Below are 24,406 nucleotides of genomic sequence, written 5' to 3'. Positions count from 1 at the left end.
TCCCCATGGATATAAAAGGAAAATTAATAAGACCAAGAACTATTAAGATAAAATCAAAGAAAACTCAGATGAGTGTGTATAAATAAATGTGTACATGTATGTGTAGTGTGACCTAAGTGTAAGTAGAAGTAGCAAGACATGCCTGTAATCTTGCATATTTATGAGACAGACAAAAGACATCAGCAATCCTACCATCATGTAAAACAATCACAGGCTTCGTTTTACACTCACTTGGCAGGACGGTAGTACCTCCCTGGGTGGTTGCTGTCTACCAACCTACTACCTATGACCTGTCTTTGTAATACTCATTTGTGCTTTATTGTTATCTGTTTACAATAATGCTTTATCACTGATTACATCATTGCTTAGTTAATCTTAAGTTAATTTTAAGCCTGCCCGTAATGCTATGCATACAAGTGGCTTTGGCATGCTGCTCTTACCTGTATTTTTTTGTACCTCTGTATGTATGTTTAAATTATTAAATAAATAAATAATTATTATAATAATGATACAGCTTCAGTTCCCTAAATTAATAATAATAATAATAATGATAGAGCTTCAGTTCCCTAAATTAATAATAATAATAATAATTATAATAATGACAGAGCTTCAGTTCCCTAAATTAATAATAATAATAATGCATAATACGTACATAATAATAATTCAGATTGCTTCTGTTAGTTGGCACAGCTGGTAAGCATTAAACATGTTTACATCCCTGTGGAGGCAGTTCTCTCGTGCTTGTTTGCATTTCTTTTACAGTCATTTGGCCAAATTTCTTTTTTCTAACCATGGGTCCTAGTGATCTACTGCAGTTAGCCTCAAAAATACTCCGTTTTCTCTTACAGTAAGAACATGGGAAGATACTATAGTCAAATTGGGACAGATATGGTGACACTTTTGCTGCTGCCTCTGCCACCATATTATGGCCTATTTTATTCATGTTAGAGTATGTGTCATGTTTCTGTGCTAATTATATTATGTCATATTAGATGAACTGTGATAGATAAATAAGTTGTACAGTTGATAATAGGGTCATATTCAAGTATTTTTTCTCGTCTCCAGAGTGCAGGAACGAATTAATGGCTTTTCAATTAATTTAAATGAGGAAAATTAATTTGATATACAAGTAAATTGAGTTACGAGCTAGCTCCTGGAACGGATTAAACTCATAAGTTAAGGTTCCACTGTATTCCCCTATTGAACCCTAGACTTTATAAGGCCTTATATAAGCTACCCCACACCAGGGCATGTAGTGAGAACTGTACCATCAAAGTAAAAGGGATGACAATGTAACAATACCAATACCATCAAAATTAGCTGATAACAATACTGTGGCATATTTCTAATAACTATAAATAAATGAATGTTGGTAGTACTGTACAAGGAAATTTTTGTTTACATAGTTACCCAATATTAATTTTAACACATCAGCCATCTTGCACTAGGAAGGATAATCCCGAAAAGAAAGGAGACACATTTATCAACATTCATTCCCTAGCTGTCTTTCCAGAAGTGCACCAGTGCAGTCAGCAAGATGAATGACTACAGAAATGAGATAAAAACTAGGTGATAATTGAAGAAAATTGTATATCATTCAACAGTTGTTATTTTCCAGCTTTACCTTAGTATAGATGATGATTGGTCTCTGGAAGCCACGAGAAGCATGGTGTGGCGTGATTATTTTTTCACTTGTGTTGAACCCCACTTCATGCAGCAGGAAGTCATTAAACTTGTCAGGAAATAAGCGAATATTTATATAATTTTCAAAAATTCGTTTCTGTAATAAAAAAAAAATTAAGTTAGTTGATAAATATTATAGGTAGTAGGTTGGTAGACAGCAACCACCCAGGGAGGTACTACCATCCTGCCAAGTAAGTGTAAAATGGAAACCTGTAATTGTTTTACATGATGGTAGGATTGCTGGTGTCTTTTTTCTGTCTCAAACACATGCAAGATTTCAGGTACGTCTTGCTACTTCTGCTTACACTTAGGTCACACTACACATACATGTACAAGCGTATATATACACACCCCTCTGGGTTTTCTTTTATTTTCTTTCTAGTTCTTGTTCTTGTTTATTTCCTCTTATCTCCATGGGGAAGTGGAACAGAATTCTTCCTCCGTAAGCCATGTGTGTTGTAAGAGGCGACTAAAATGCCAGGAGCAAGGGCCTAGTAACCCCTTCTCCTGTATAAATTACTAAATTTAAAAAGAGAAACTTTCGTTTTTCTTTTTGGGCCATCCTGCCTTGGTGGGATACGGCCAGTTTGTTGAAAAAAAAAAAGTTGATAAATATATTAGTAATTGAGCAATTCTTAAATGCCACTAACCAATGAATAAATTTCTATTTGCCCTTTACAATATTATCCAAGTCTGTTCAAGAAAAAATATGTAGATTATTATTATAATCAATTTAAGATCTTAAGGGTCATGCAGCTTTGGCTTGTAGAGAGGCTGGAAAAGGACAGGATGTCAATGAGGTATGTATAAATCTGGGGTGGAAGGGAAGAGGGGCAGAGGTTGTCCCAGGAATGGTAGGAGGCAGGGAGTAAAGAAGGCTTTGAGTTTTCAAGGACTGAGAATCCAGCAGGCTTGTGTGAGCATGTTATTTAGGGCTACTGGCTTTTAATGGATGTCCTGTTGGAGTGTGAGCAAGGTAGCTTTAATGAAGGATTCAGGAAAACCAGTTAGCTGGACTTGGATGCTGGAGGTGAAAAGGGCAGTGCCTGTGCTCTGAAGGAGGGGTGGGGATGTTGTAGTCAGAAGGTAATCTGTGATGGCAGCACACTTCTCGAAAGATAGCGATTCAGAAAATGTTGGTCAATGTATTCTCTTTTTTGGATCACCCTGACTTGGTGGGAGATGCTTTTTGAGTTAAAAAAATAATCTGTTTCCTATTTTATTTTTCAACAAAATTTTCAATGAAAAATCAAGCTAAAATAGCCAGCATCAATTACAAACTATATTAAATTATTATTGTCAAAAAACTTCCCGGAAGTACAGTAGGGCCCTACTTTTACAGCAGGTTAGGTTCCAGGCTACTGCCAGAAAGCAGACATCATTGGAAAGCAGAATGCCAATTTTTCCACTTATAAATGCATATAAATGCCAGACAACAAGTTTACACTAACATATATTAAGTTAGCAACAGAACTAGGCATTAAAAACAATAAAAAGTAAAATACACACACAGTACACCCATTACTTACCTTAAAATATTTGTAGTCTTAATGTAGGGTGAGAGGCGAGTCGTATTTATTTGTAGGAAGTCAGGTTTGGGAAGTATGGTAGCCAGCCTGGTCAGCCCAGAACACCCCACCCCACCTACACATAATGTAAACCAACAGACGTGTCTGGTTATTGGTTCATATGTTTGTATTATACCATAATACAAACACTTTGCAAAGTGTACAAGTTGTTTCCACGTTGATACAGTAGAATAAATAAAGAGGAACACTCCCATTCTCATGTAACACCATTTTTAGAAGATATGACAATCTGAGTGAAGGCATACGAAAGGAATAATTTTCTAGTTACCCCCAGTAATATTATAGTGTACACATTTTCTCTGATGTTGGACTAGAGACAACGTTATTCTTGCCGTCACTCCTACAAGTCGCCTGGCTACCATATCTCATATTTATGTTAATTTATTCTACTGTGAGGTGTATTTATCATGTTTATATGTTACATAGCATGTTTACTATATAAGTATCATAGATGGATTAATGGAAATGTCTATAAAAACATAAGAAAGGAGGAACACTGCAGCAGGTCTGTTGGCCCATACTAGGAAGGTCCTTTACAATCCTTCCCACCAACAAAACATTTCCCCAACCCAATTTGCAATGTTACCCAAGAAATAAGTTTTGATAAGAACATAAGAATGGAGGAACACTGCAGAAGGCCTACTGGCCCATACAAGGCAGGTCCTTATCAAAACGACCCTTACCCAAAGCTTCCCAAGAATATCCTCCCGTACCCAATGACACCAATCAAACCGAGCCCCTCCCACTCATATATCTGTCCAATCTCTTTTTAAAGCTACCTAAGGTCCTAGCCTCGATCACCCTACTCGGGAGATTATTCCACGCATCCACAACTCTGTTCGAAAACCAGTATTTACCTATGTCCTTTCTAAATCTAAATTTATTCAACTTAAATCCATTATTTCTGGTTCTTACCTGGTTCTACACCCTCAGTACTTTATTAATATCACCTTTGTTTATACCCATCATCCACTTATACATTCCAGTGATATCTTCCCACATTCTACGTCTCTCCAGAGAGTGGAGATTCAAGGCTCTAAAAATCTGTCTTCGTACTGTAGATTCCTTACACAGTAAATAATTTTAGTCATTCTTCTTTGTATGCTCTCCAATGAGTCTATATCCATCCTGTAGTGAGGAGACCAAAACTGAGTGGCATAATCTAAATGAGGCCTCACTAGTGATGTATAGAGCTGTAAAATAACTTTTGGACTTCTGTTACTTATACTTCTTGAAATAAATCCTAGTAACCTGTTAGCCTTGTTGTACACACTTAGGCACTGCTGTCTTGGCTGCAGATTTCTGCTTACCATGACTCTCAAGTCTTTTTCACATTCTGTATGATCAAGTTCTACTTCACTTAGTTTATAGCTTCAAGGGTTATTTTCATTCCCAAGGACTAGTACCTTACACTTATCCACACTGAACTTCATCTGCCATTTTTTCAGACCAAGACATTAATTTGTCCAAATCCTCCTCAGAATGAATCATACGGCCTATCTTTGTATCATCAGCAAATTTGCTCATGTCACTAGTAATTCCTTCATCTAGGTCATTAATGTAAATTATGAACAAAAGAGGGCCCATTCAGATTTGACTCCATTAATAGAAACTCTCTGCTTTCTGTTGGCAAACCATGCCTCTATCCATGCTAGAATTTTACCTCCTATACCATGAGCTGCCACTCTTCTTAAGAGTCTCTTGTGAGGTACTCTGTCAAAGGCTTTACTAAAATCCAAATAAACAATATCATATTCTTTATCACTGTCTACTGCCTCAAATGTTCTATTGAAGAGCATCAGTAAATTTATCAAGCAGGAACGACCTCTCATGAACCCATGCTGAGATTCATTAATCAAATTATGCTCTTCAAGGTGAATTCTAATAATGTCAGCAATAACTGATTCTAATAATTTGCCTACTTAAAGGTAGTAGGTTGGTAGACAGCAACCACCCAGGGAGGTATTACCGTCCTGCCAAGTGAGTGTAAAACGAAAGCCTGCAATTGTTTTACATGATGGTAGGATTGCTGGTGTCTTTTGACTGTCTCATAAATATGCAAGATTACAGGTATGTCTTGCTACTTCTACTTACACTTAGGTCACACTACACATATGTGTACAAGCATATATATATGCACACCCCTCTGGGTTTTCTGCTATTTTCTTTCTAGTTCTTGTTCTTGTTTATTTCCTCTTATCTCCATGGGGAAGTGGAACAGAATTCTTCCTCCGTAAGCCATGCGTGTTGTAAGAGGCGACTAAAATGCCGGGAGCAAGGGGCTAGTAACCCCTTCTCCTGTATATATTACTAAATGTACAAGGAGAAACTTTCGTTTCTCCTTTTGGGCCACCCCACCTCGGTGGGATACGGCTGGTGTGTTGAAAGAAAGAATGAATTTGCCTACTATAGATGTCAGGCTTATTGGACAGTAATTTGAAGGAATGGACTTATCCCCTGATTTGAATATAGGAACCACATTAGCCATCTTCCACATCTCAGGCACAACACCAGTAAGGATGGACACATTAAACACACTCGTTAATGGCTGACTAATTTCCACTTTGCATTCTTTAAGTACCCTGGAAAACAACTCGTTGGGTCCTGGGGACTTATTTTGCTTCAGTTTGTCTATCTGTTTGATAACCATGTCCCTTGTGACAGTAATATTAGTTAATTTGAATTCATCAGGAACTGAATAATTGTTAATTTCTGGAATCTCATTTATATTTTCCTGTGTAAAAACTGACAAAAAATAGTAATTAACCCTTTCAGGGTTGGTGCCGTACTAGTACGGCTTGCACGCCAGGTTTGGTGCCGTACTAGTACACACAAATTCTAGCACCTTCAAATCTAGTGAGAGAAAGCTGGTTGGCCTACATATGAAAGAATGGGTCTATGTGGTCAGTGTGCACAGTATAAAAAAAATCCTGCAGGACACAGTGCATGAGAACAAAAAACTCCGACCGTGTTTTTGGTTTAAAACAGCGACTTTGCACTGTATTTTCCTATGGTATTTATAGTTGTATTCTAGTTTTCCTGGTCTCATTTTATAGAATGCATGACATATTACACAAATTGAGATGATTTTGATTGGTTTCACAATGAAAAGTACCCTGAAATTGAGCTCAAAGTAGAAGTGTTCAATTTTTGCCAAAGTTCAGAAGTAAATAAATCAAGCCATGCATCCAATACACGTCAACTGATGAGTCTAATATTCTTTCACAAGTGCGCTGATATTATTTATACCATTTCTACACTAGTGCAGTAGTCTGCATAACAGTAAATCTTCTATTTTTTTGTGAGAATAAAAATTCAAAGTGGAAAGCAAAAGAAATGTAACAGAGGCCTGGGGACGTGACTAATGAGCAGAGGAGATGTTATTTTAGTGCCAGGAATGTCTGTATTGTTTATTCTGGACCCTATTTGGAAACTGGCATCTTTTGAAATTTGTGTGAAATTGGTAAAATTGCCAATTTCTGACCACCTTATTGGATAGTTGAAATCGGTAAATGGGTGGTTTCTTGTAGTCATTCGATAGAAAAAATGAAGTTCTAGCGAAATAGTTATGATAACTGTCGACTAGTACATTGGAATTGGCCAAAAATAGGGCTCAAAGTAAGCGAAATCGCCGATGCGTAAACATCGTCGAGACCGCTAACTTCATGAGAGCATAATTCCGTAAGTTTTCCATCAAATTGCATACTTTTGGCATCATTATGATCAGAAGATTCTCTTTCATTTCATAAGAAAAAAATAATTTTTTTTTTTTTTTTTGAAGTTTAGGAGAGGGCTTGCCGACCCTGAAAGGGTTAAATATGGAACACATTTCCAGTTCATTGTCCGTCAGCTCTCCATTCCCAATTTTCAGAGGTTCTACTTTTTCCTTCACCTTCGTCCTATAAACTTGAAAGAACCCCTTTGGGTTAGTCTTTCAGTCATTAGCAACTCTAATTTCATAGTAACATTTAGCCTTTCTAATCCCCTTTTTTACTACTCTTTTAAGCTGAACACATTGGTCAGTAAGCTTAGCCTCTCCTTTTTTGATGCACCTATAAATTCCCCTTTTCTCCCCTAATAGATGCTTTAGCCTCCTATTAACCCATTTGGGATTGTTATTATTAGACCTAATTTGTCTCTGGGGAATGTATATACTCTGTGCACGTTGTACAGTTTACCTGGAGTTTACCTGGAGAGAGTTTCGGGGGTCAACGCCCCCGCGGCCCGGTCTGTGACCAGGCCTCCTGGTGGATCGGCGCCTGATCAACCAGGCTGTTGCTGCTGGCTGCACGCAAACCAACGTACGAGCCACAGCCCGGCTGATCAGGAACTGACTTTAGGTGCTTGTCCAGTGCCAGCTTGAAGACTGCCAGGGGTCTGTTGGTAATCCCCCTTATGTGTGCTGGGAGGCAGTTGAACAGTCTCGGGCCCCTGACACTTATTGTATGGTCTCTTAACGTGCTAGTGACACCCCTGCTTTTCATTGGGGGGATGGTGCATTGTCTGCCAAGTCTTTTGCTTTCGTAGTGAGTGATTTTCGTGTGCAAGTTCGGTACTAGTCCCTCTAGGATTTTCCAGGTGTATGGTAGAGTTATAATTGAAAGAATTAAGAGTAAGACGGAGAATAGGATAGCAGATGAACAAGGAGGCTTTAGGAAAGGTAGGGGGTGTGTGGACCAGGTGTTTACGGTGAAACATATAAGTGAACAGCATTTAGATAAGGCTAAAGAGGTCTTTGTGGCATTTATGGATTTGGAAAAGGCGTATGACAGGGTGGATAGGGGGGCAATGTGGCAGATGTTGCAAGTGTATGGTGTAGGAGGTAGGTTACTGAAAGCAGTGAAGAGTTTTTACGAGGATAGTGAGGCTCAAGTTAGAGTATGTAGGAAAGAGGGAAATTTTTTCCCAGTAAAAGTAGGCCTTAGACAAGGATGTGTGATGTCACCGTGGTTGTTTAATATATTTATAGATGGGGTTGTAAGAGAAGTAAATGCGAGGGTCTTGGCAAGAGGCGTGGAGTTAAAAGATAAAGAATCACACACAAAGTGGGAGTTGTCACAGCTGCTCTTTGCTGATGACACTGTGCTCTTGGGAGATTCTGAAGAGAAGTTGCAGAGATTGGTGGATGAATTTGGTAGGGTGTGCAAAAGAAGAAAATTAAAGGTGAATACAGGAAAGAGTAAGGTTATGAGGATAACAAAAAGATTAGGTGATGAAAGATTGAATATCAGATTGGAGGGAGAGAGTATGGAGGAGGTGAACGTATTCAGATATTTGGGAGTGGACGTGTCAGCGGATGGGTCTATGAAAGATGAGGTGAATCATAGAATTGATGAGGGAAAAAGAGTGAGTGGTGCACTTAGGAGTCTGTGGAGACAAAGAACTTTGTCCTTGGAGGCAAAGAGGGGAATGTATGAGAGTATAGTTTTACCAACGCTCTTATATGGGTGTGAAGCGTGGGTGATGAATGTTGCAGCGAGGAGAAGGCTGGAGGCAGTGGAGATGTCATGTCTGAGGGCAATGTGTGGTGTGAATATAATGCAGAGAATTCGTAGTTTGGAAGTTAGGAGGAGGTGCGGGATTACCAAAACTGTTGTCCAGAGGGCTGAGGAAGGGTTGTTGAGGTGGTTCGGACATGTAGAGAGAATGGAGCAAAACAGAATGACTTCAAGAGTGTATCAGTCTGTAGTGGAAGGAAGGCGGGGTAGGGGTCGGCCTAGGAAGGGTTGGAGGGAGGGGGTAAAGGAGGTTTTGTGTGCGAGGGGCTTGGACTTCCAGCAGGCATGCGTGAGCGTGTTTGATAGGAGTGAATGGAGACAAATGGTTTTTAATACTTGACGTGCTGTTGGAGTGTGAGCAAAGTAACATTTATGAAGGGATTCAGGGAAACCGGCAGGCCGGACTTGAGTCCTGGAGATGGGAAGTACAGTGCCTGCACTCTGAAGGAGGGGTGTTAATGTTGCAGTTTAAAAACTGTAGTGTAAAGCACCCTTCTGGCAAGACAGTGATGGAGTGAATGATGGTGAAAGTTTTTCTTTTTCGGGCCACCCTGCCTTGGTGGGAATCGGCCGGTGTGATAATAAAAAAAAAAAAAAAAAAAAAAAAAATATAATCATGTATCTCTCCCTCCTGCGTTCCAGGGAATACAGGTTTAGAAACCTCAAGCGCTCCCAGTAATTGAGGTGTTTTATCTCCGTTATGCGCGCCGTGAAAGTTCTCTGTACATTTTCTAGGTCGGCAATTTCACCTGCCTTGAAAGGTGCTGTTAGAGTGCAGCAATATTCCAGCCTAGATAGAACAAGTGACCTGAAGAGTGTCATCATGGGCTTGGCCTCCCTAGTTTTGAAGGTTCTCATTATCCATCCTGTCATTTTTCTAGCAGATGCGATTGATACAATGTTATGGTCCTTGAAGGTGAGATCCTCCGACATAATCACTCCCAGGTCTTTGACGTTGGTGTTTCGCTCTATTTTGTGGCCAGAATTTGTTTTGTACTCTGATGAAGATTTAATTTCCTCATGTTTACCATATCTGAGTAATTGAAATTTCTCATCGTTGAACTTCATATTGTTTTCTGCAGCCCACTGAAAGATTTGGTTGATGTCCGCCTGGAGCCTTGCAGTGTCTGCAATGGAAGACACTGTCATGCAGATTCGGGTGTCATCTGCAAAGGAAGACACGGTGCTGTGGCTGACATCCTTGTCTATGTCGGATATGAGGATGAGGAACAAGATGGGAGCTAGTACTGTGCCTTGTGGAACAGAGCTTTTCACCGTAGCTGCCTCGGACTTTACTCTGTTGACGACTACTCTCTGTGTTCTGTTAGTGAGGAAATTATAGATCCATCGACCGACTTTTCCTGTTATTCCTTTAGCGCGCATTTTGTGCGCTATTACGCCATGGTCACACTTGTCGAAGGCTTTTGCAAAGTCTGTATATATTACATCTGCATTCTTTTTGTCTTCTAGTGCATTTAGGACCTTGTCGTAGTGATCCAGTAGTTGAGACAGACAGGAGCGACCTGTTCTAAACCCATGTTGCCCTGGGTTGTGTAACTGATGGGTTTCTAGATGGGTGGTGATCTTGCTTCTTAGGACCCTTTCAAAGATTTTTATGATATGGGATGTTAGTGCTATTGGTCTGTAGTTCTTTGCTGTTGCTTTACTGCCCCCTTTGTGGAGTGGGGCTATGTCTGTTGTTTTTAGTAACTGAGGGACGACCCCCGTGTCCATGCTCCCTCTCCATAGGATGGAAAAGGCTCGTGATAGGGGCTTCTTGCAGTTCTTGATGAACACAGAGTTCCATGAGTCTGGCCCTGGGGCAGAGTGCATGGGCATGTCATTTATCGCCTGTTCGAAGTCATTTGGCGTCAGGATAACATCGGATAGGCTTGTGTTAATCAAATTTTGTGGCGCTCTCATAAAAAATTCATTTTGATCTTCGACTCTCAGTCTGGTTAGCGGCTTGCTAAAAACTGAGTCATATTGGGACTTGAGTAGCTCACTCATTTCCTTGCTGTCATCTGTGTAGGACCCATCTTGTTTAAGTAGGGGCCCAATACTGGGCGTTGTTCTCGATTTTGATTTGGCATAGGAGAAGAAATACTTTGGGTTTCTTTCGATTTCATTTATAGCTTTTAGTTCTTCCCGCGATTCCTGACTCCTAAAGGATTCTTTTAGCTTAAGTTCGATGCTTGCAATTTCTCTGACCAGTGTCTCCCTGCGCATTTCAGATATATTGACCTCTTTTAGCCGCTCTGTTATTCTTTTCCGTCGCCTGTAAAGGGAGCGCCTGTCTCTTTCTATTTTACATCTACTCCTCCTTTTTCTTAGAGGAATAAGCCTTGTGCATACATCGAGTGCCACCGAGTTAATCTGTTCTAGGCATAAGTTTGGGTCTGTGTTGCTTAGTATATCTTCCCAGATCCCTTCGTAATCGTAAGCATGAGCATCGTCGATGAAATCATTAGCTAGATTACCCCAATCGAGATTAGACAGGTGTTCCCTAAGTCCATTAAAATTGGCAGAACGAAAATCAGGGACTTTTACAATATTATCATTATTCTCGTATTCCTGGTTAATGCTTAATACGCCAAGCTCTTCAGCGATCTCCAGATTATTTATGAGTGTTTCCGTATTTGACAAGACTAGGTCGAGGAAATTATTACCCCTGGTAGGCTCTGTTAGACACTGCTTCAGAAAACAGTCCTGAACCACTTCCATAAAGTCACTGGACACCTGATTACCAGTCAAAGAAGTCCAGTCAATTTGACTAAAGTTAAAATCCCCTACTATCACTACATTATTGTGTCTAGAAGCCCTAACAATTTCGTCCCAAAGAAGTCTTCCTCTATTGTGATTCAAGCCAGGAGGTTGGTATATTACACAGAGAATTAGTTTTTCTTGGCCTTCTACAAACTCTACCCAAACAGATTCTGTTACTACTACGTACATCTATTTTTATACCTGTTTTTATGCAACAATTTATATTTTCTCGTACATATAATGCAACTCCTCCCCCCTTCCCATTACATCTATACACATGGAACAACTTAAACCTTTGAATATTACACTCAGCAATCATATCCCAACTCTTTAAATCATACCATGTTGCAGTTAATGCAATGACATAAAAGTTTCTAGCACGTGCTACCAAACGTAGTTCATTAATCTTATTTCTTGCATTTCGACTGTTAGCATAAAATACCATCATATGTTTTTTCTTCTGCACATTTTTCCCATTCACCTTTGTTTTTACACAATTTCTGAAATTATCATTACCCAGAGTTACTCCACGACAGTTACTATTAACCCTTTGACTGTTTCAGACGTATAAATACGTCTTACGAGCCAATGTTTCTGACGTATTTATACGCACAAATTCTAGTGGCTTCAAATCGAGCGCCAAAGGCCTGGTAGGCCTACATGGGAGAGAATGGGTCTCAGTGGTCGGTGTGCACCCTGTGAAAAAAATCTGGGACCCAGCGGTGCATTGTGGGAACACCATGTTGTCAGTCCATTTTCACCATGCCTCTCGGTAAGAAGTTCCTCACTCCTCGGCGGATTGGAGGTCTTTTGTTCCCAAGTGATAGCTCTAACAGCGATGAAAATGTCAGTGACAGTGAATTCAAGGGTTTTCAAGTGAGTGTTACCGAAAAAAGTGCCCAGGATAACGTAAATAGTGACGAAAACCCAGATGACCCACAACCTTCGACCTCTGGTGCTGTGCCGGCTTGTTCACGTTCACGTTCGCCTGTACCAGGACGAAAGAGGAAACTATTTGGTCGTGTACAACACCCTGATGATAGCAGTGATAGTGATAGTGATTTCAAGGTCATTGAAAGCAGTTCTAGTGACAGTGAGAGTGAATATTCCCCAGTGAAGCGCCAGTATGTACGACATAGTATGCGGTCTGGTAGTGTTTCATATGTTGTTCCAAGGGGAAGGAGAAACTCTGGGAGCACATCCCGTGGCCCTACACCACGACCTGATAGTGAGGATGACGATATTGTAACGATGGGTATGAATGGTGACAGTGAGGGAGGAGGCAGTGGTGGTGATAGTGAGGGTGGCACGGCCCATGTGGCACCATCACCGGGCCATGCTACTACCCACGCGGCTGACTCAGCAGAACAACCAGCCTCACCCTACCCCACACTGCCACAACCTGCACCACCACAACCTGCACAGCCACAACCACGGTACAATATCCAGACCCCACCAGCAGACCGCATCTGGGATTGGCAGGACGGTGACGAGTTTGTTCCCAGTCCCCATGACTTTGATGAAACACAAAGTGGAATAAAGCCATCTTGTCCACTTGGGAACAATGCCAGTGAACTGGACTGCTTTGAGTTATTTTTCGATGAACCCCTGATGGACATCATTGTCAGGGAAACAAATACATACTGTGATTACACCATGGCAAATACAATTCTCTCATCAAAATCACGGCTACACAAGTGGAAGGAGACAACTGTGGCAGAGATGTACCTGTTTTTTGCCACAATAATGCTTATGCCACATGTGTATAAGCACACTGTCACCACATACTGGACAACAGATCGCCTGATTTCAACTCCAGGTTTTAGTGATATTATAGGTGTCAATCGTTTCCTGATACTGTTACGTATGTTACACTTTTCAGACAAAACCAGGTCTGACAGAAGCGACAGGTTATATAAGATCAGAAATGTGTTTGTGTACCTGAAACAAAAGTGCTGCATGTATTTTTATCCCTTCAGGAAGCTTGTTATTGATGAGTCCTTGATTTTATTCAAAGGAAGACTCTCATTCAAGCAATATATACCAAGCAAGAGGAAACGCTTTGGTATAAAGCTATTTGTACTGTGTGATTGCAGAAGTGGTCTTGTTTTAGATATTATTGTGTACACTGGCAGTAATACTTTGAGAGATACCATGAAGTTATTGGGTATCTCTGGTGATGTGGTTCGAACAATGATGGAACCATATCTTGGTAAGGGGCATATGTTATTTACTGATAACTGGTACACAAGCCCCTTACTCAGTGATTTCTTGTGAGTGAACTTGACAGACGTGTGTGGCACAGTGCGTGGTAATCGCAAACATATGCCAAGGTTCGACGCTGGCACTCGCAGAGGTGAGGTGCAAGCCTTTGCTGCCAATGACATCATGGCATTTCGGTGGCATGACAAACGTGATGTCACATTGTTGACATCAGTTCACACAAACGAAATGGTACCCAGTGGCAGGGATAACAGAGAGACCAATGAACCCATTCTAAAGCCTGCAGCTGTCATGGACTACAACCTCAATATGCGCTTAGTGGACAAATGTGACATGCAGATTGGGTTTGCAGACTGTGTGCGCAAGAGTTATAAGTGGTATATCAAACTTTTTTTCCATCTTGTTGATATCTCTATGCTAAATGCTTATAACATATACAAGTTGAAGACCAACAAAACACCAAAATATGGTGAATTTTGCCTGTCAGTAATCAGACAAATAATTGCAAAGTACCAAGGAGCAACTCCTGCAATAGACCAGCGCCCACAGACATCATCTCGTATGAGGCCTGGTGATCACTACCCCATACAACTGCCTCCTACTACTGCCAAGAAAAATGCTCAGAAGAGGTGTTATGTATGTATGCATACCACAAAACGCCCACAAACACGCAGAGACACTCGTTTTATGTGTGAGGAGTGTGAAGTGCCCCTCTGCATATACCCATGTTTCAAAGAGTTCCACAAGCTGCAGCAGTTCTAGGAATGTGGTTAGTGACTGTACATATGTATATATATTATGGAACAATAGTAATAAACATTGTTTTGTATTGTTTGTTTGTGTAAACAAAGTGTATACACAAACTAATAGTGATAAAGTTTGTTCTGTTATTGTGTTGTAAATAATGAGTGTATATTTGAACAATGCACCTTACATTGGTCTCACAGGCCACATAAGTTACCTGGAAAAGAAAAATATTGAAAAATGCAAGAAACCTTTGAATTAGAGTAAATAAAAGAATACCGGGTGGGCGGCAGTTGCCGCTGTTGCCGTACGCACGTCAATTTCTGCAAACTTTGCGGCTCTATATCTCGGTAAGTACTGATGGCAAAAATTTTTTTTTAGGCTTAAAACACTAGTAAAAATATTCCTAACATTTTCATAAGAAAAAATAATTTTTTTTTTTCGAATATTTGGCGACATAGAATGAGTTTCAGAGAGGGGCCTGAAACAGTCAAAGGGTTAAGATTCTTAATATCAGAGCATAAGTCAATGTATCCATACTCAGTATTTTTCAATTCTAAACCCATACCTCTAACTAATCCTAGTTTAAAGTCCTAACAACACCCTCAACTGAGCTAGCAAGAAATCCCATCCCTGGCATACATGTCATTTTGGCCAAAGAAGTGGTCCCAGTTGTCAATGAATGGTACTGCATTATCCTTACAGTGTTTGTCCAGCCAACAATTAATACCAATTGCTCTGGACAACCATTCATTTCCAACACCCCTTCTAGGCAAAATGCCACATATAACAGGGCACTGCCCCTTCTTTCTAATTATGTCTATTGCTGTCCTGTACCTAATAACTAAATCCTCACTTCTATGCTTGCCTCCAGCACTGAGGCAAATAATCAGATTGATCCCATTACCATTCATGATGTTGTCAAGTTGGCTAACAGTATCCTCCATCCCAGCCCCAGGAAAGCAAACCCTTTGTCTCCTACTCCTATCCTTCAAGCAGAAGGCCCTATCCATGTACCTAACCTGGCTATCCCCAACAACGTTTTTACCTTCCTTGGTGTCGTTTGTCATGACGTTCCCAGTAGTCGACTCACACTCATCGGGTAGCATAGAGAATGCATTCGATGTTTCCACAACAGTTTCCACAGCAGTCTCTTTCTTCATCGTTTCTACCTCTCCATTCGTCTTCCTAATCTTCAACTTCGTTCCATGCTGCCCGGCCACTGCCCAGGTTCCTTTCTTGACCTGAGGACTCACAACAGGACGACTACTACAAATCCTCTTGTTTTCCTCCGTTAAGCACTGTATCTCTAGCTTCGCTACCCTTAATTCCTCCTTAAGCTGCTGGTGAAGTTGCTCAATGGAGGGCATCTTGGTTCAATCCACAGAGAGTACACTAGATACGTCCTCACTGAGCTAAGTACAGGTACAGGTCACCACTGAGCTAAGTACAGGTCACCACTGAGTACAGTGGTACCTTGGGTTTCAAACAGCTTCCAACTCGAACAATTATGTAAGTGTAATTTTTAAGTGCTTTTGTAAGTGTATTTTTAGGGGTCTGAAACGGACTAATTTAACTTACATTATTCCTTATGGGAACAAATTTGCTTGGTATTGGCACTCGAACAGCCATCTGGAATGAATTATATTCATAACTCGAGGTACCACTGTATTAACGTAATACAATGGAACCTCGGATTTCGTCTTTAAATGGTTCCAGAAAGTCTGACGAAAACCGAATTTGACGAAAACTGGAGCAATTTTTCCCATGAGAAATAATGTAAATCCAATTAATCTGTTCCAGACACCCAAAAGTATTAATAAAAAATACATTTTATACAGAATAACTATAGTTCAGTTTAGATTTAGAAAGGATAGAGGAAAGTTCTGGTTTGGTAATAGGGTAGTTGATGAGTGGAACGGTCTGCTTAGTAGGGTTATCGAAGCTAACACTTTGGGTAGTTTCAAATTTAGATCAGATAAATACACGAGTGAGAAGGGATGGATTTGAGTGGGATTTGCACGTGAGTGCAAAGGACCAGTAGGCCTTCTGTAGTGTTCCTCCATTCTTATGTAAATAGAATTGTCAAAGCTTATTGCTTGGATACCATTTAGTCTGTTAGTGGGTTGGATTTGTGAAGGACCTGCCAAGTATGAGCCAACAGGCCTACTGCAGTGTTCCTCCTTTCTTATGTTATGTACCCACGACACCAATTATACCCAGCCCCTCCCACTCATATATTTATCCAATCTCTTTTTAAAGCTACCCAAGGTCCTATTGAAGCTAAAACCTTGGGCAGTTTCAAATTAAGTTGGATAAATACATGAGCGAGTGGAGATGGATTTGAGTGGGTCTTGCATGTGAGTAAATAGAATTATCAAAGCTTATTGCTTGGGTAGCGTTTATTCTGTTAACGGATTGGATTTGTCAAGAACCTGCCAAGTATGGGCCAATAGGCCTACTGCAGTGCTACTCCTCCGACGAAAACCGAGGTGATGAATGAAAACTGGGACAATATTTTGATGATAAAAGTCGTCGAAAACCAAATTTGATGAAAACCAGGGCAAATGAAAACTGAGGTCCCACTGTATACAACATTTAACCCTTTGACTGTCGCGGCCGTATATATACGTCTTACGAGGTACCGTGTTTGACGTATATATACTCATAAATTCTAGCGGCTTCAAGTCAAGAAGGAGAAAGCTGGTAGGCCCACATGTGAGAGAATGGGTCTGTGGTCAGTGTGCACCATATAAAAAAAATCCTGGAGCACGCAGTGCATAATTAGAAAAAAAAAAACTCCGACCGTTTTTTTTAATTATAATGCCGACTTTGTGGTCTATTTTTGTATAGTATTTATGGTTATATTCTCGTTTTCTTGGTCTCATTTGATAGAATGGAAAACATATTATAGAAATAGAGGTGATTTTGATTGATTTTACTATAAAAAACCTGGAAATGGAGCTCAAAGTAGGGAAAATGTTTGATTTTTGCCCATGTTCAAAAGTAAACAAATGATGTCATTGTCCAATAAATGTCCAACTAGCCATTCTAATATGCAGTCATGAATGGGTTGATGTTACTTATACAATTATTACAGTATTGCAGTAGTCTGCATAATAGTAAATCTATTTTTTGTTTGAATAAAAATTCAAAATAGAAAGCAAGAGTAATATCAGAGGGGCCTGGAGACATGACTGATGAACAAAGAAAATGTTATTTTAGAGCCAGGAATGTCTGCATTGTTCATTCTGGACCTTATTTTGAAATTGTCATATTTTTTAATTTTCGTTAAATTGGCCAAATTGCAAATTTCTGACCACGTTATTGGGTAGTTGAAATTGGTAAATGGGCAGTTTCTTGTACTCAATCGATAGAAAAAATGGAGTTCTAAAGAAATAGCTATGAGTTTGGTCGACTGGAACAATGGAATTAGCCGAAAATAGGGCTCAAAGTGGGCGAAATTGCCGATTTGTAAATATCGCTGAGGTAGCTAACTTCACGAGACCGTAATTCCATCAGTTTTCCATCAAATTTCGTTTTTTTGGTGTCATTACAATCGGGAAAAGATTCTCTATCATTTCATAAGAAAAAATTTTTTTTTTTTTTTTTTAAATTTTGCGACACCAGGAGACACCTCAGGATTGGGGGTTGCGACAGTCAAGGGGTTAATGTGAGATCATTATTATTAATGTGGCGTCAAGAGTAGAGAGACTCTTAGTGATTTTAATGTGTACCTGCATGCCAGCACAGTGTGAAAGTATATTTAGGTACAGGTACACATAAATACATAATTATCAGAGTACATATAAAATATGCAATAGCTTTAAGCCACTTGAAATTTTGGAAAGTTTCCAGACACAGTAGAGAGATGTGCTCACAGAGAATGTAAACAAACCAGGTGAGGCGCACTGTATTAGAAAGACGGGGAGCCGTACAGCGAGTTATAGTCACAATTTGAAATTGCCGTATTAGAGGAATGCCGTAAGGCAAAACGCCCTAAGGTGGGGCCCTACTGTCATATAGTAGACTGGAGGGTTGGCAACTGGTGTGACATTATAGCTATCACAATCACAACGTAATTAAGACAATTATAAGCTCATTAGCCATAGATCCCATGTACATAACTTGTTCCAAGTCATAGGCAATAAGTCACAGCCATTAGGAAAAAATCTCCTTACTGTTTAGGTCAAAAAATGGGTTGTTATTCAAGTACATACTATAAATGCTCAAACTCTGTCACCACCCAGTGTTTGGAGAAAATATTTTGCAGAGTCCTTAACACAGATGATGAAGGAAATAAAGAATTTCATGAATGGGTAGAGAAGATTTGTTAGCACAAAGCAGGAACCAGAGATCATGCAGAGGATGAGTGTGGGGTAGACGGCAGGTAAAACAGCGGTTAAAATAGTAGAGATGGATGTAATTAAGACAGAGGTGCTGAAATCAGGTAATACTGTACCTTGAGTATACCTGGAGAGTGTTTCAGACATCAATGCCCCTGCAGCATTGCCTTCCCCAGGCCTTGTGGTGGATCAGGACTTGATCAACCAGGCTGTTACTGCTGGCCACATGCAAACTGACGTACAAGCTACAGCCCAGCTGGTCAGGTACTGACTTTTGGTCAGTACCTGACCAGCACCTTCTTGAAGACAGCCATGGGTTTATTGGTAATCCCCCTTATGTAGCCTGGGAGGCAGTTGAACAGTCTTGGGCCCCTGACACTTATTGTGTTGTCTCTTAGCATACTGCTCTTTATTGGGGGGATGTTGTATCTCCTCCAAAGTCTTTTGCTTTTATAGGGAGTGATTTTTGTGGGCAAATTTGGGACTCTCAGGAATGCAGAGTACAAATCAAGGGACTTCAACCATTCCCAGTAATTTAGGTGCTTTATTGTCCTTATAAGTGCCAGAAAAGTTCTCTCTATATTCTCCAGGTCTGCAATTTTGCGTGCCTTGAAAGGGGCTGTTAGTGTACAGCAGTATTCCAGCCTTGAGAGAACAAGCAATTTAAAGAGAGTCATCATGGGCTTGGCATCCCTAGTTTTGAAAGTTTCTCATTATCCATCCCATCATTTTCCTAGCAGATGTGATAGATGCATTGTTGTAATCTTTGAAAGTGAGATTCTCTGTCATTATCACTATTGCATGGTTGGAATTTGTTTTACACTCAGGTACAGTTTTAATTTCCTCAAGCTTTCCATAGCGAAGTAACTTGAAATTTGTCTTCATTGAGCTTCATATTGTTTTCTGTGGCCCATTTAAAGATTTGACTGATATCCGTTTGGAGACTTGAAGTGTCTTTGATGGATGACACTGTCATGCAAATTTGGGTGTCATCCACAAAGGAGGACAGAGTGCTGTGGCTTACATCTCTATGTCAGGTATGAGAATGAGGAACAGGATGGGAGTGAGTAAATGATCAACTTATGAAAGGATTATAGATATTGAGAGTAAGTATAAATTGATTATAATGTTTTACCTTTGTTCATGATACTGAGCAAATGCATGTATAGCTTTTACGTATGTATTTATGATGGGCTGGGATATGTTAAGGAGATAGTGTTTCTTAACTGTAGTTTTAAAATGGTAGCTGAGTCAGTGGTTCTGGAGATTTCTGGTAGAGTTCCAGATTTTGGGCCCTTATATGTACACTGAATTTTTGAAAAGATTTAGCCTGACATGGGAAATGTCACAGAAATTTCTGTGCCTAGTGTTACATCTATGGGTCCAATTGCAACTGTCAAGAAAGTTGAGATTTATATTAGAATTGATTGTTCTGCAAATGTTGGTTGCATAGTAGTATGAGTAAATGTTTTGTATAGTGAGTAGATTTAGGTCTTTGAAGGAGGGAGGGGGGGTTGTCTAGCAGTGGATTGTGTGATCATTCACACTGCAGCTTTTTGCTAGGTTATTATTGACTTTAGGTGATTTGTCGTTGTGGAACCCCAAGCACAAATAGCATAGGTGAGGTAGGGGTAGATCAGTGAATAGTATAGTGAAAGTAGAGCTGTTTGTGGTACATAGTAATGTATCTTCGAGAAGATACCAACTGCTTTAGATACTTTTTTGTTGTGTGTTGGATATGGGTACTGAATTTCAGGTTGCTGTCAAGGTGCAGACCCAGGAGAGACAGAAAGCAGACTACAGAGGAACAAGGAGGATTTAATAAAAGAAAGTGTACATAAAGTGTTTACATTAGTGTTTATAAGTAAGCAAGATAAAAGTAGCTATTCATTGCAATTACTGATTTGGAAAATGCATCTGAAAGGGTGAAAAGGGCAGCAATGCTGCAGGTTTGGGTAGCTGGTAGTGAGAAGCTGCAGTTTTTTGAATGAAAAAGATAATGGGAGTGTCTCCCAGTAAAAGTAAGCTTTTGACAGGAAGACCTATGTCATCATGGTTGTTTAGTACATGTATGTTTATAGATAGGTTATGAAATAAGTGAATGATAGTACGTATGTTGAGATTATTGTAACAGTAGCCATTTCCCACCATGAAAGGGTGGGAAATGGCTACTGTCTTTTCAGGCATCATGTGTACAGCTAGAATGGGATCCAAGAGTAAGCAGGGTGTGCTGCAGCCACTCAAAACTTAAAATATCTATTCTACAACAAACTAAATACACAAAGAGTACTGCATAGCTCTACTCTTTAACTAAAACACAGGTAACATCATACAGACACAGAAGCCACTGAAACATTACCGTGAGTTTCCTTCGCTTATTGTATGATGGCCAGCCTTGAGGTTCAAGAACAAATCTACCACCAGGTTTCAGGTTGTGAAAAATGCGCCAGAAGAATCTCTTGAGACCAGAGTCTCCCCAGTTAAGATGAACCCATTTTGTAATGCTCAGACACAAGATTGTGTCAAACTCTGGCCGCACTGTCTCTAATAACTCGTCAGACTCCAACACATAATTGGCCTGAAATCAATTAAATTCCTACAAATATCACAAGATTATTACATACTTAAGAGTATACAGGTGCTCCTCAACTTATGATGGGGTTACGTTACAACAAACCCATTGTAAGTTGAAAATATCCTAAGTTGAATATGAATATTACATGATATATAAATAAATAACTACAATCACTGAATACGTAAATAAACAAATAAATATTGTAACTAAATATCAGTATTGAAAAGTAAATAAATGAATACAAGTTTATCCTATCAATAAATGAACAGTATTGTACAGCATTGCTATCACACCATCATAAAGTCAAAATATCTTAAGTCAAACCATCATAAAGCAAGAAGCATCTGTACAGTGCTATCTCAATGTTCAAACTTAATCTGTTCCAGTAGACTGTTCAAATAGAGTTGCACAAATATTGAATCAATTTTTGTCATAAGAAATAATGTAAATTGGATTAATCCATTCCAGACCCCAAACAATTAAGAATGTTAAAGTGTGAGAACTTCAAAAAGTCAACCCTGTGGGCAAGAAGCAAACAAGTTACTGCTATGCTATGGATATTAACAAAAATTTAGGCAAAAAAAAAATTCACCGATTCCTAGGAATGTAACCTTCAATAAATTTGTACAGGATTCCCAAAGCAATCTCATGTTAAAGGTAACATCCTGTTTTTTAACACTACATTCCTGTAAACACAATCTGAAATTTTATACTATCACTAGTGGTGTGGATGTTAGAGTTCGCTGGGTCATCCGAACTACGATGAAGCACACTTCAGGCGAAACAGTGATTGAATGAATGAAGCAAGTGTGTGTGTCCTCTTTTTTCTGGTCATCCTAACTTGGTGGAAGATGTTCACAGTACCACCACACCATGTCCACACTACCACCACCACACCATGCCCACACTACCACCACCACACCATGTCCACACTACCATCACCACACCATGCCCACACTACCATCACCACACCATGCCCACACTACCATCACCACACCATGCCCACACTACCACCACCACACCATGCCCACACTACCACCACCACCACACCATGCCCACACTACCACCACCACACCATGTTCACACTACCAAAACACCATGTCCACACTACCACCACTCCATACCTGCACTACCACCACCACACCATGCCCACACTACCACCACACTATCATCACCACACCATGTTCACACTACCACCACAACTTGCCCACACTACCACCACACTATCATCACCACACTATGTCCACACTACCACAACACCATGTCCACACTACCACCACTACACCATGTTCACACTACCACCACACCATGTCCACACTACCATCACCACACCATGTCCACACTACCACAACACCATGTTCACACTACCAAAACACCATGCCCACACTACCACCACCACACCATGCCCACACTACCACCACCACACCATGCCCACACTACCACCACCACACCATGCCCACACTACCACCACCACACCATGCCCACACTACCACCACCCCACCATGTCTACACTACCACCACCACACCATGCCCACACTACCACCACCACACCATGCCCACACTACCACCACCACACCATGCCCACACTACCACCACCACACCATGCCCACACTACCACCACCACACCATGCCCACACTACCACCACCACACCATGCCCACACTACCACCACCACACCATGCCCACACTACCACCACCACACCATGTCCACACTACCACCACCCCACCATGTCTACACTACCACACCATGTCCACACTACCACCACACCATGTCCACACTACCACCACTACACCATGTTCACACTACCACCACACCATGTCCACACTACCACCACACCATGCCCACACTACCACCACACCATGTCCACACTACCACCACCACACCATGCCCACACTACCAGTGCCACACCATGTCCACACTACCACCACCACCACACCATGCCCACACTACCACCACCACACCATGTCCACACTACCACCACCACACCATGCCCACACTACCAGTGCCACACCATGTCCACACTACCACCACCACCACACCATGCCCACACTACCACTGCCACACCATGTCCACACTACCACCACCACACCATGTTCACACTACCACCACACCTTGCCCACACTACCACCACACTATCATCACCACACCATGTTCACACTACCACCACACCTTGCCCACACTACCACCACACCATGGCCTTACTACCACCACACTATTTACTTATTTATTTATTAATTTGAACATGATACATGGAAGTACAAAAAAATACAGTGGTTAAGTGTAACATGCCAAAGCCCCTTGTACGCAGAGCATTATGGGTAGGCTTAAAATTAACTGAAGATTAACTAAGTAATGATATATTCAGTGGTAAACATTACTGTAAACAAATAACAATTAAGCACAAATGAGTATTTCAAAGACAGGTCATATGGTCATTTACTATGCTGCTGTGCATTCAGTAGAATGGAGTATTCTGCTAAGTAATGTAATTAAAAATAACAAAGTTTGATTGGGTCACAGGTTAAATATTTATAAGATACATTTATTCAGTATTTATTTAGTTGAGGGTGAGTAAGTGATTTTTAAGAAGAAACTTGAATTTATAAACAGACAGTGTTTCTTTTATATTCACAGGTAATGAATTCCAGATTTTTGGGCCTTTTATGTGCATTGAGTTTTTGCATAGTGTGAGATGGACACGAGGAACATCAAAGAGTGATGTGTGCCTTGTGTTATGGTCATGTGTTCTGTTGAGGTTGGTAAGGAGACGTTTGAGGGGAGGGTTTATATACGAGTTAAGTGTTCTATGTATGTAGTAGGTACAATAGTAAGTATGGATGTTTTGTATGGTGAGTAGGTTTAGAGTTTTGAATATAGGTGGAGTGTGCTGCCTGTAGTGGGAATTTGTTATCATTCTGACTGGAGCCTTTTGTTGGGTGATTAGTGGTCTGAGATGGTTTATTGTTGTTGATTATTATTATT

General features: G+C 40.4%; 1 protein-coding gene across 1 annotated transcript in view; it reads right to left on the bottom strand.

Moving 5' to 3' along the window:
* Window positions 1-24,406, bottom strand: part of LOC128699029 (7SK snRNA methylphosphate capping enzyme) — a gene marked incomplete at its 5' end in the record, with an annotated part of 106,885 nt that overhangs the window by 12,708 nt on the left and 69,771 nt on the right. Inside the window, 2 exon segments of the mRNA XM_070096832.1 lie at window positions 1,625-1,780; window positions 21,209-21,427. Coding sequence (XP_069952933.1) covers window positions 1,625-1,780; window positions 21,209-21,427 — 375 coding nt within the window.

The sequence above is a fragment of the Cherax quadricarinatus genome, chromosome 55 (assembly GCF_038502225.1).
Source record: "Cherax quadricarinatus isolate ZL_2023a chromosome 55, ASM3850222v1, whole genome shotgun sequence".
Classification (NCBI taxonomy): Eukaryota; Metazoa; Arthropoda; class Malacostraca; order Decapoda; family Parastacidae; genus Cherax; species Cherax quadricarinatus.
Note: the sequence above shows the minus strand (reverse complement) of the source record. Positions and strands in the feature narration are given on the sequence as shown.